This window comes from Lagopus leucura, unplaced genomic scaffold, assembly GCF_019238085.1.
Source record: "Lagopus leucura isolate 7727_CA_CO unplaced genomic scaffold, USGS_WTPT01 Super-Scaffold_100001, whole genome shotgun sequence".
Lineage (NCBI taxonomy): Eukaryota > Metazoa > Chordata > Aves > Galliformes > Phasianidae > Lagopus > Lagopus leucura.
In genome coordinates, this window is record NW_024962262.1 from 68,432,276 (window position 1) to 68,446,149 (window position 13,874).

Sequence of the window (13,874 nt, forward strand, 5' to 3'; positions counted from 1 at the left end):
CCCTAAAAATACTTTACTTTTCTTCTTCTCAGTAGCCTGCTCTACCCATAAGTAGCAACATCACTGTTTATTGACTTTAAAGTCAAGGCAACATTGGTATGGCTTGATAGGCACTTTCCAATCTTTTTGCTAAGCCACTCAGCTTGGAATCTCCTCAGCTGAGATACTGAAAACTGACAGGAAAGAAGAAGCTGGGCAAAATACAAATGCACAGATGAGTTATTGAGACATTCACGGTTCAAGTAACAAGGTACTGTAGCGTGTTCTTACTGACCACTGAAATCAGAAAAATGTATCTTCAAACGAGGATCCTACATAAACTTTAAACACATCAGCTTCTACAAAGACTAGTGGATCAGATGAATGATCACATTTTAACAAACCATCTCATAAAGTAAGAACCTGACATAAGTTTACAAGGATAAAATAGGTTATCAGCCCTGGAGAAAGCTCATATTAAGTTCAAAGACAATAACATAAAAATTAAATGATTGAAACTATAATAACATGAATGCAATTTCCTCATGTAATTAAAGCCCAACTAAATGACGACTGATTTCAGAAACAGTATAACTGAGTGCTTTATAAATACACCAAGGTAAATCCTCTGTAAAAGAAAACTAAAGAAAGGTTTTTTAATCCACCATGGCACTGCTTAGAAAACTTTTATAACCAACATAAATTTCACCACTGTACCACTCTATGAAGTAGCTGCTAAGAAAGGGAGACAAAACACAAATGCAAGCTCCTCCTGTTCTTGAAAAGAGCAGTGAAACAATATTGCTTTTTGTCTTTAATTAACAGAACTATTTAACTATAGCTGTTGGTTGCGCTACAGAGAAGCAAAATGCATCAGTGGGAAGCATGCCAAGATCACACAGACTGTTTACACACAGGATAGTAGCTTCTGAAGAAGAGAAGCCTTCTCAGTTGACTGAATTATGTGTAAGACCTAATTCATTGTCATTAGCTGCTGTGTGAGATGTATAAACAGAGCCAACTCTCTGCTGGTTTATGATACTACACGCAGTGCTAGAAGTTTACTTCTGGGACAATCAGGCTGTCTAAGCTTGCATTGCTCAGGCTGTCTACTAAAGGCATCAATACAAACAGGCCCACTTATCTTTTTGCCACAGCTCTCCAACTTTAGAAAGACTAACACCACTCACCAGCTCTCTTTAAGTCCTTGGATACTCCTGAGATCACATCAGATGCCCTGAACAAACCAAGAATGGAGCCAGAGGAATGGGCTGCTCCTCACAGCCTCTAGTGCTTTGGGAAACAGAGTTTGACCTGGATTTGTGTCATAGTGGTGAATATCTCTGCCATTTGGTGGAGATTGATGCTACAGCCACGCTGGGAGGAGTCATGCTGGATTGTGTGACTTTAAAATTACTCCTATCCTTACTGAAGCCAAAGAGTAAAATGGGGAAATCAAAATTCATAGGAATACAAAACTTACCTTTCCACAATCTACTGACGCTACAAGACAATTATAGAAAGAAAGAATAAAACTAGGGAAGGAGAGGACATAGAGGATGGAGACAAGGGATGCAGGTGCATATCTGCCATCAGGGTAGCACAGCAAATTATTTTTGACTCCACCTCCATAGAAGACGAACACAAAAAATGGAAAGTTTACTCCTTCCATGCTACTACCTTTGAACCGTGTAACTAAAAGTATTCCAAGACAGCAAATTTGCAGTGTTTATGCCAGCAAATATTGCAGAACAGGAGGTCTGCAGAGCAAAACAACTGTACCTTGAATATCCCACATCATGTATGCGAAAGGTGCTTTATTTCAGACTAGTTCTTATATCCTACAGACTGAACATCCTATTCAGGTGTTGGAGCTCAAATGGCGAACTCCTAGAGCGTGACTTCTCAAGGAAAAATTAATGCAGTGTGTATGCTTTGAGACTGCTCCGTGATACACACCATAGAGCAGTAAATAAGGTCAATCAGGAGATCTGCTTAAGGTACACACCTGCTCTGAACCAACACACTAATGCACATTACTATCTAGTATTACCCCCAGTGTTCTTAAGGTGGTAGTTCAGTGCTAAATGAGATTATGACCAATCTAATGAATTATAAGTATCACAGCAGGAGGTTTCCAAGCAAACAACACACTGAACTTTCTAACAAAGGAGCTCCATCCTCTCCTATGTCTAATCTTGTTTGTCAAAAATACATAATTCATCAGTAAATACAAAAATACATAATTCATCAGACAAGAAAACAACAGTGAACTTTGCAGTCTGTAATACTAATATGAACTGCCATGCAAACTTGCATTTTCCAGCAGTTATTTCTGTAACAGCTACTCAGGAATCTCTTACAGAAAGTTTTAGTATTCCAACTTATCTTTTTTGTTGCTCCTGAGATGTTTTTCTTGTTTTGCTGTCTGCATGTGATGAACTTTCCCTAGTACCAGCCTTTCATAACAGTTAAATAAGGTAATGGAAAAGCTTTGCTTAATGATGCATTGCTTCGAGCCTTGGGAGATGAGATTGCTCCTTCAGACAGAAGGGAAAGCTTCTTATCAAATCAACTTTCAGTTCAATTAGGAGATATCACTGAGTGACTTACAACTACTGTCCCTGCTGCCTAGACTACCATCCTATCTCACAGCATTACACAGCTGCTTTCTGCACTGTTTGTTATGTATTGCCAAGGTTTGTGTGAAAAATCTAAGTCAGTTGGCAGGCTCCACTTAATTGCTTTGTGTTCCTTCACATAGCTATGAACACAGTTGAAAACAGAAGAAAGAACTGATGGCAGAGACAGCAATTGAAAATGTGAACAAAGAGCTTCAATCAATAGAGAAATGTCCAACATTCTCTTTGCCTGCTGCATCCCATTGAGAGCGGTACCCCTCTGCAGAGGGACTTGGAGATGGTCACAGTCCTCCCTCAGAGGGTCCAATCCACTGTAAATAGCCACCAGGGAGAAAAAGGAAAACACCAATAAGCAAGCAGAAGTTATGCATCTCACATACACTTTTCTTGCAATGCATCAAAATGCATTTTTTTTTCAAAAACTGATTTTGCCCTCTGCTTCAGTCTATTTTAAAACAAATTGAACATCTTCAGATAATGGTCCCCAGAACACCTGACCTGTTTTGTTTTGTGTTCTTTTCTAAGTAAATTGAAATTGATTTACAGATGGAGTGAGAGAGACTGTAATCATACAGTGCACTAAACCTTCACACAAATGAAGAGAAAGGCTTGAAAAGTACAATCACATCTCCACACCACAATGATAGGAGTGTAAATATTTTATAAATCTACCATTTCAATAGAAATATTTTTGTTATGGCAGGTTTTCAGTCAGGAACATACAGGAACACATCAGGTTGCTTGTGAACAAGAAAGCACTAAGCATACTTCAAATGACATTCGCTGTATGTCAAAAAAGACTTTGCCTTTCACAAAGAATTGATTAATCTCACTTTGATTGCAAAATCTATGCACTACTAACTTATGAGTAGCATTTTCTTAAATATGACTGAGTATGACTAAGGTATAAGCAACTCCAGGTTAAAATCTGGTCTTTTGAAAAAAAGGAAAGAGGTCTTCACAGCAAAAGCAGCAACAGGGAGGCAGTTTTGAAAACACATGGAGGAAGTTTTTAAGTGAAACCTCTGAACAGCTTCCCAAATTTGATTTAAGAAAATTTCTTAAGTTTTCCAATGCCTCTGAACAATCAGAAGATCCTGTCACTGCGCGCGTTTTGAAATCTCCACGGAACTAATTACTCCCTTACATTTCCAATCTAAGTATTCCTCAGCATCAAGTATATTCCATACAGTCTGTGGCTAAGCCTTTTCATACATATAGGCACTTCTTTTTAATCTACACCATCCACAGAAATGTAAAGACTGCAGCAGTTTTGTACATAAAACAGAACCTGCTGTTCAATAAATCCTCCTGTTGCTGTTCCTTGTCCTATTACATAGGACAAGTTTTACATATCCCTGTAAAAAGTCTCTGCCTACCCCTCTCGTAAGCCCCCTTTAATTACTGGAAGGCCATAATGAGGTTTCTCAGGAGCCTTCTCTTCTCCAAACTGAACAAGCCCAGCTCTGTCCGTCTTCAAAGGAGAGGTGCTCCAGCCCTCTGATCGTCTTCAAGGCCCCCTCTGAATCCGCTCCAACAGCTCCGCATCTTTTTGTGTTGGGGGGCCTTAAGCCTAGATGCACTATCTCTGCACAGAGGAGCAGGATCACACCCTCTCCATGCTGGCAACCCCTCTTTTGATGCAGCCTAGAAAACAGCTGGTTTTCTGGGCTGCAAGCATGCACTATGTGCTAATGCATAATTTTTCATCTGTCAGTACCTCCAAGTCCTTCTTCACAAGGCTTCTCTCAATTCATTCATCACTCAGCCTGCATTTCTGTTTGGGATTGTTCCAACCCAAGTACAGCACTTTGCATTTGGCTTTGCTGATCTTCACAAGGTTCACAGTTCCACCTCTCCAGCCTGTCCAGGTCCCTCTGGACGGAATCCCTTATCTCTGTCTTCTCAACTGTACCACTTGGTGTTGCCTCCAGACTTGCTGAGAGTGCAATTAATACCAAACTGTGGCAGTATTCAAATGGACAGTTTGCATTCCCTTAAAAAAAGTAACTAGAAAACAGAGAGCTGAACGTTGTCCCTGCAATGTTTGTTCGCATTTCTGCATCAGTACAACAGCTTTTTGTTTCTTCATTGATCAGCTTCTGTGTTCACTGTTCTATCAGCCAAGTCAGCAACACAGCCTGAAGGACAGGGGAGCACTCTGCTGTTTTACATCAGCACACCTACCAATGCCTGCCCTCTCTACAGGCAGAACAGCTAATCTCTGTCAGCTGTTCCAGGAGCAGCTCAGAAACAGTGACTTTCTGAAGAAAATTAAACCTAGAGCAGTAGGAAACCTAGTTTCCAAAGAGCGACCCATTTCAAAAATCAAAAGCTTCATTCTCCAGTCAACAGGTGACCAGGTCTCTGCAGCAGTTTAGCATGGCATGGGCAGTTTTCAATAAGATAGAAAAGCATGCTGTTATATGCACTTGGGTGCAAGTCCAGTGATTTACTAAAAGCATACAGATAAAAGACAGGTAAATCTGGAGTAGTAAATAACAGCTAAAATAAACAGCTAAAACAGCTATAAAGTGACTGAAGTGAGTCACTAGTAATTTTTGTGTTTTATGCTTCAAGCCTCTGTGTGGGAGCTGGAGAAAAGCTGCTACAGCACAAGAACAGAGCACTTTGGAGCAATCTGGTGTAGAAAAAAGTAAATGGAAAACCGGTTTCTTACAACCACACGCCACTTGCTTCTGTTTGCAGGTAAAAAAGAGCGAAGCACATAAGTGAACACAACACAGCACTGCTGCTCTGCTTCAAGAGAAAACATATGAAGTCTGTGCAAGCTTGCCATGATAATATTCCCATAGCAACAATGAAAAGCGAGGACATATTAAAATCTGTTACAGTAACTCTGATTCCAACTCATTAAAGAGAAGGAACCTGTAGCAGTGCTTCTGCACAAAAACATGCCACTGAGGCTTTAGAAGACATGAATAGATAACAGTGGTTAATTTTCTGTAATGTTTTCACTATGAAACAAGGTGTAAGTTAAAAATTAGCCATAACAGTGTGTTTATAATCAATTCTGTTTCGTAAAACAGTGATTTTTGCTAACCACATAAACACAGTTTAAACATTTAATAATTATTCAGCAGTTTCTTATCACAACACCATCCTTAGGAAAAGATATGAGAGTCTAAAGGCCCAGGCAGCTTACGGAAATAATCAGCTCTGAGGCACCAATGGTGGGTAAGCCCTGTGGAACGAGCACACCATTTATCCACTGCATATTGTACACCTTCCTTCTACGGTGCACACCTCAGCATAGTGGTTATGCAAAAAATTAATACACCTTATATGAATAAGTAGGGGAAATTAAAAGCCACATTAAATAAAAAAGGAAGGATGATCTTACTGGGCTTTCCAACCTTAATGATTGTATGATTCTATATGTTTTGTGACATATCTTGATTAATTTGTTTGCAACACAAGAGATGCTGTCTGGATCTGTGGACATGCATACTCATTATGCACTACTGGGACTAACAGGTCATTAGCAGAAGAACTACCACACTGCATACCTTCCAACATGCACAGCCCAAATAGCAGCTGTTTCATATGTTCAAAGGCGAGAAGAAAAACTAAAATAATCCGTCACACATAACGCAATTTTATTGGGCCCGTGCATTTCAGGACAAAATGCACAGGCAAGATTCATTCCAGGCATGCACAGCACTCTTCCAGCAGGATTAGGCTAAAAAGCAGATTGTCACTGAGAGCAACAAAGCTCCCAGGCCTGCTGCTGCTTTCTGCAAGCTGCTGGTCTCACCTCCATCACACCTGTGCTGAGAGGGACTAGAGACTGGATAAATGACCCAGCTGCTTTCTGACATTGTTCCTTTATGCTTTTACTTGCTCTAAACAGAAGACATCCTAACACATCAGTCATTTGCGACCGAGGGCCTCTACGTGACATCCCTAGACTCAACCTAGAAGCAACAGAGTGCATACCCCTCATCTATCCCAAACTTCCAGGGGTAGGAACGACGTCGGTTTGGAGGATATTGGGGCAGAACATAAGTCTCACAACGCATCACACCCCGAATTACGGACACTTTACGCTTAAAGACTCATAAGCTGAGATACCAGCGCTGCCTTCCCCAAGCTGTCCCCGGCAGCGCCCAGCTCCTGGGGCGGGGACCCCGGCAAGGCACCATCCCGGAGACGCCGGACCCACCTGATATGCCGCCCCCGACCACGACCACGTCGCATTTCTGTGCCATGGCGCTGCCTCCCACCCTGTCGCGGCGACGGCTCCGGACCGGCTCCGGTGGGCGGGCAGCACAGCCCCGCCCAGCCGGCGGGCACCGCCTCTCGTCGCCCCGGCTGCGAGGGAGCCCGCCTGGGGAGGCGGCAGGGGTGAGGCCGGTGCAGGGGGTCACGGCACCTCGTTCTCGCCTACCTCCCGCAGGGTTGAGCCCCTATGTGAAAGGAGAGAAAAAGACTGGCTTTTCTAGAAACAAGTGTCAACACCTTCACCTTCGGCCTTTAGGCTGGTTCCATACAAACCCAGCACGATTTTCCACCTCTTGGATTTCTACTTTACTATAAGTGAGGCTCCAGGAGTCTGGAGATGGTACATGTGTGCTAACATGTTTTCTCAGACCTAGACTGTGGGATCCCATCTCTGGAAGTGCTCAAATATGGGGCTTTGAGCAGCCTGAGGTGGTGCGGGGCAGCCCTGCCCATGGCTGGGGGTTTGAAATAAATGATCTTTAATGTCCCTTTCATCCTAAGCCTAAGTTCTGTGTCTCTATCCATACAGCTTATATCTAGTAGCTATGTTAGTCACACCTGACCTTCCCCAAGCAGCTAGCTCAAGGCAGAAGGGATGCAGCTCCAAGAACCTTCTGAACCAAGGCACTTGTTAGTCTATGCCCTTCTCCGCTTCCTGGAGTCATACATTGCAAGAAACAGCCTGGATAGAATTCTCTCTTCCATAATAACTCAAATGATAGTTTCTGGTGTGCAGAGACAGGGAGAAGCTGTGACAGGAGTCACAAATATTGACTACAGCAGGTGCAGTCTTGTCTTTTCAAGGAGAATGGAAGGAAGGAAAATGTAGGAGTTAGGAGGAGGTAAAGATGGGTCTAGATCAACTGCCTGCAACGTTTATCACTTTGAACTCATCTCTTTTTTTCTTGTTGCCTTTGTGTTTATTGTTTGACATAGTGTTTTGGGATGGCTGAGGATTGAACTGGGACTTAACGTTGCTAGAGGCAGTGGAAAACAAGCATGTATGTGTTTCAGAGAGATGCTGGGAGATGATTGCTGCTGATCACCAGATCTGCAGAGCCGTGTCACCTCCACACAGCCTATGGAAGGCCTTGGGAGTTTTCCATTCTTGGTCAGTTGTCTCTGAGATTTTCCATCATTGTGAATGTGGATAGCAGTAACCGTAGAATCATAGAACATCCTCCATTATAAGAGACCTGTAAGGATTACCAAGTCCTACTCCTGACTTCATACAGGACTGTCTAAAAATCAGACCATGTGTCTGAGAGCATTGTCCTGATAAGGACATTTGCCTCATTAAAAGCATCATAAATATCTCCCTCTGAAAACAGTTTTTCTGAGTGTTACCAGCCCTGCCTCAAACAGTTCCACCTGACTGATTACTTACAAGGAGAAGTTTCTTATTTTGGGGGAAAGTAGTTAACACTGAGGAGATAAATAGGTAAGCAACTTGAATAAAAAAAAAGTTATTGGGAGGCTGCTGAGGCTGAATTAACAGAAGGTGCAATTTTTGCAATTCTTGTCAGAAATACATGTTCTTAATCCAATTATAAGAGAATCTGACTCATTCAAGCAGATTAAATCAAACTCCAAGACCTCTTCATAGTGAGGGACACACAATTATTAAATGGCTGCCAGAAATAACAGTTGTAAGTATTTTTTTCAAATCCCATGTGAAATGCTGAATGCGGAGGAAAGCTGTTCCAAAAGCAGAAGAAAGTCATTTTGTTTGGACAGTTATCACAGATACCTATGGTTACAGATAGTTATCATCCACGTTACTTAGGTTTGAGATTATCCTGGTCCCTGTCTTCCTCCTGGTGGCCTAAGGAATGATCAATTTTTTTAAATATGAGTGAAATAAAGAAGGTTGTAGGCTGTATTGTCTGCATTGGATGACTAGAAGGTCATTTGAATCATTTGAAGGTCCACAGGAGTGTTTGAAGGCAAGAAACCCTCAAAGAGCTGTTGAGGTGCAATTAAGTGAACATCTGGGTCATTAAGTCTGGTTTCCTGACACTGAGAACACATAATCCTTCTGGTGAATAAATCTAGCTCTATCTAGAGCAAGCCAATCTCTCCTAAAGCCAGATGGGTTGTTTTTCCTCCTCTCTCTTGCAATAAATCCATTTCAAAGTTTTTCGTCTCAGGTTCTTCTGCTTCAAAAATGTTTACACAATGGTGCATTTAAACAGAGATCATATTCCCCCTTCTGCTTTCCTATTCACAAGGTTAACACTAATCAAGTCCTTTAGCATCCACCTGTGCAAGGAGGCACATTTACTGATCCTAATAGGTCCTTTCCACACCTGTCTTAGTAAAAGTGTGTTTATCTGCAATGTGTAGATGTAATCCTAACAAAGCCGCTTTGATGGAAAAAAGATTTGCTTATGCCTGGAAACATCTAATTGTATTAGGATTCTGTTTCTGTTTTATAATGGTCCCATTACTTCTCACATCCCATGTGGTTCCATCTAATTTAGCAGACAAAAGACTTTCCTACCCAGATTTTGGTACATTATCCTTTGAATGCACATTGTTGCAAGCAAAGCAAATTTCTGAGAAAACAGAGCAACTGAGAGCCTCCACATTTTATCAGCTTGGAAGGGAACTCGCCTGAGACCTGTACAAGTGTATTGTTTCCATAAATTTTCTTAGACACTTAGACACTGTGGTAATAAGATAGCATAAATAGCTATACTGTCTGGCAGAAAATGTACTGACAGCTGTGGACTATCTTTTGAGAAATTACTGGAAAGTTGATGGAGTAGGGGTCAAAGCCAAAGATCTCCAAACTTATGAAGACTAAGGGGTAGAATTCAGGCTCGTGATTCATGATTGTCTGGCCAGTGGTTGGTAAAAACACTGCACAGCATTCTAAATTGCACATCTTCTCAGCTTCTGCTCCTTATATAGCAGTGCTTTTAATGAGCAGGCTTTCTGTTGTTTATGTTACTGTCTCTCTTCATCATATTCAGCTGGAATGTATCCACTTAGGAAAAGATGGTTTTCACTGCTGAAATTTCCTACTGGTATGTAATACACACTGACATCGACTTTAATCAAAGTGGCAGAGTGGATTCCTCCGTTAGCAGCAAGCTGTTTTAGCACCTGCATCACCAAGGTGCTTCAGCAAGAGCAATATGATCAGAACCAAGAATCCTGTGTCCAGATACCAACTCTCACTGCATTAGGTCCATATCAGCAAGCCTTGGGCACTCATGCTGTCTCCCACCCTTCCCTATCAGCGCCACCATCCCTTACTGCATAAGAAGGCAGCCCAAGCACACAGGCTAGAATGGCACAGCTCCCAGACCTTCATAACTATAGTTGGGATACAAAAACTACTAGATTTTAGTCTGTCTGAATGTCAGATGGTCAGGCTCAGGAGCACAGTTTCAAAGTCTAGAAACAACCTTAAGGAGTCACAGTCACATGTGGAAAATGTAAGCAAAGAGAAAGATGACAGATTGGAAAAGGCACCTGGTGAATTTGATGTTTGTGCTTCATTATTTCTGATGGAGAATTCTTTGAAGGCAAATTGGACACTGTCTGTTACCTTTATTCTGTAGCCACATCATGCAGCTCTTCCAATTAGTATTTTAGTTCCTGTTGAATATTGACATTACAGAAGATAGGCATACAGTTTTACATAATTTCAATTTCTCTGAAACAATTGGTGCATAAATTGTGAAAGCACATGTCAGTGCTTTTGAAATACAGTGCAATTAAATGAGCATAGGCTTCATGGCTGGCTTTCCAATAAATCAAAACTCCTGCAAGGAGTTCAGGAGGTTGTCTAATCAATTCCTTTGCCCTAAAGCAACATCAGCCAAGATCAAAATGTATCTTGATTAACCTGAGAGCCTAAATGTTAGCAGCCAAGATTTTGAATCCAGCATAAAACAGTCTGACATTAATCTAGAACTAATAAGCAAAACCTGGATTTTATCAGCCAAATTCCTTTCCAAGTAGGACTGATTATTAAATCTAAAACCTACAAGATTAAGCCCATTAGTAAACTTGTTGTGTAAATACAAACATGCTTCCCTTGAGCACAAAGAGCTGTAGTGCAAGACCAGAACAAGGGTCTGAGTAGCAAGACTGTAGAATCATAGAATGCCTTGAGTTGGAATGGATCTCAAAGTTCATCTAGTTCCAACCCCCTGAAATAGGCAGAGTTACCACCCCCTGAAGATGGCAAGGATGGTCGCTGCCTTGGGCCTGGACCACAGAGGCTCCCCAGGGTTTTGGTCGGGCAGAATCTGGTAGCCAGGACCTGTCCACCAGGAACAGGACTCCAGGGATTCCAGGGTAGCCCCATTCCCTGGCTTCTCCCTTGGGGCAAGCCAAGGCTGGGCCAGGACGTGAGCCTATGGATAGGTCCAGCTGGACAGGGGCCATGACAAAGGGCAGACGGAGCTCAGAGAATATAAGGAAATAACATACTTTATCCATTATGCTATATTCTCATTGTCTAGTTATGTCTTCTCCCCAGTGTGTCTTTTAATGCCTAATTCCCTAGCAGTTAGCAGCAGTGAAATAATCCATATCACTATTATAAGTCATGTTCTTCTTCTGAAAAATAAAAACAAAACAAAAAAAAGCAACCATATATATATATATACATATATATATATATAGGAAGAAGCTCTAGAATCCCCTACGGTACAATCTCAGAAAAGAGTTGAAGAACAGACTATCTATCAGTATGAGGGTTATTATCACTGAGGAAGCTATTATGTATGTATTATGTATATAAGATATACCAGACATCTGTATAGTATTGCTGCTGTGACTACTTGGGGAGATGCTGTTCAAACTTCTGTGGACACTTCCTAAGCCCAAGAAAGTACTGCAAATTGAAGTAGCTTTGGTGAAGAACTCTGAAAATAATGGTTTGGATAATATGTGTTCTAGTGAAAAATCTAAATGTAAAGAAAAAAGTCTAAATGTAAAGGAGAAGATTAAGAAGTTACAGCTTTTACAAGTAGAATTCATTTTGACTTATGCTGACCATCTACACTGGCCAACAAACACTTTATCTGGGAAGTGGAAGGGATAAGTAGGTCTAGAGACTACTAAAATAGGTAATCAAGAGAGATGGAACAGATTTCCTCTCAAGATACCTCTCTCCATTGACCATCAAGGACATCTAGTTAGTTGACTAGGTAAAGTTTTAGATAATTAAAACTAGTGAAGTAAGTCCCACTCCAAATATGCAATTCAGAAGTAGAGTCTTCAGGGAAGGCAGTAGAAGTGTTAATTGATATTTCTAACCTAGGAAAAAAAAAGAGAAATCAATGCAAATCTTCCCTAGAAGCTTACCACTTGGGTTGTTTTGTACAGACCATAAGATCTTGTCCTTGCTCCTGAAAAAGAGATTCTGAGTTCACAATGGATTGACTCCCTGCTCTTCTGTAGAGGCCAGGACTACTTCTGCAAAGGGTCTGTGTCCTGGTCACCTTCCCTGCCTTTTATTGGTGTCCATCCATGCCCTGAGGCAAAGCTGGTCTATCTTCTTGAAGAGGAACGGAGAGCCCTTTTGTACAGAAAGGCCTTGCTAATTAGTAAAATCATAGCAAGGATGTTACGCACCCTTAGAAAAGTCAGTCAGCTGTCTGATATACTGGAATCTAGTTTTTATCCTATAATTGCCCTTTGCACTAAGTATTTTCCAAAAAATCAAAATGGAGGTACTGTAAAGTGTGGACCTTAAACCAAATATTTCTATGCTAAATCCTATGGGATCAGGCTTGATCCTGTTCCTTGAGGTTTTGGGTAGAGTTTCCCTGCTCGTGTTATTTTTCTTTCTTTCTTTATATTTCTTTCTTTCTTATTTTTCTTTGTAATTTTTCTTCTCAAGCCTAGGCTTTCTCCAAATTTTTCAACTGCCTTATAAATCCCCAAGTACAGTCCTTCATCAGTTTTTCCATATATAATTCTTTGAACACATTTTAATACATAAATGACAGACCTCTTCCAGAGAACAAAAAATACATATGTATGCCCTTGTTGACTCTACAGTAGTCTAAAATCAGTAGAAACTAGATGTAATACTGTTGGGCTTTTTGAGATGTCTTCCTTTGTTTGGTTAGTTTTTTTTTGGTTTTTTTTTTTTTTTTTTTTTTTTTTTTGTCTAAAACAATAATTTTCAAATGCAAATATTTCTTTCGTCTCATCTGTCTCATCTCACATTTGCCATGATCTGTATTTTGGTTTCATGGAATAGCTAGCATGTCGTTAATGTTACTGTAAATTATGTTTCAGAAAGGATAGATTTCAGAAGAGATCAAAACTGGACAGGATATTTTAAAATGCTGCTGCTTTACAGAGAGGAGAAACCAGCTGGACAGTATCAGGATACCTTGCGTCATTCCCACTCCTCAGAGTGGTGATTCATTTTCTTGTTGTTGTGACTACATTGAATAGAGTTGTCAGGGATGGAGTGCAACTTTAACTACTTTACCTAAAGTACCTGATACTAGCTCTATATTCATGAACTACAATCTTGACTTACAGTATCATCTAGAATATATATCACTAAGGATGTGGTGTGAAAACAGAGTGTTTCGATTCTGGGAAGTGTGCCATGTTCAAATCTCTGACCCTACTGTCTGCATGCTTGGGAGAAGATCTGTGGTGATATTTCATCTTCTGGCAATTATCATCTAACAGCAGGTGGAATTAAAAATCAAGTCACACTTTCTGCATTTTCTGTGTTGCAATTGAAGTCTTGGTCCTGAGACACCAGACACATCTCTCTGCTTGCTTTCTTTCAGTATGTGGTGACCATTGCTTTCTCTCATTAGGAACAGTTGATGTCTGATGGTAATGTGGCAGGCGTCTCCTTCATAATTCATCATATGCAGGTACTTGCAGCCTCTTCCTGTGATACAGTAGGATGCTCAGCAAGGCTATTTTCATCTGCTTTGACTATTCAGTCATTCCTTTATTTTAAATGTTCTATTGGAACTCCATGCCCTAGGATCAGTCTATGCACTCATT

General features: G+C 40.9%; 1 protein-coding gene across 1 annotated transcript in view; it reads right to left on the minus strand.

Annotated features, from left to right (window-relative positions):
• Positions 1–6,900, minus strand: part of LOC122177567 (amine oxidase [flavin-containing] B-like) — a 52,574-nt gene extending 45,674 nt beyond the window's left edge. The window contains exon 1 of the mRNA XM_042867103.1: positions 6,808–6,900. Within this exon, the coding sequence (XP_042723037.1) occupies positions 6,808–6,853 (46 nt within the window). The 5' untranslated portion in view covers positions 6,854–6,900. The remainder of the gene's footprint in view (positions 1–6,807) is intronic.
• Between the last annotated feature and the right edge of the window lie 6,974 nt (positions 6,901–13,874).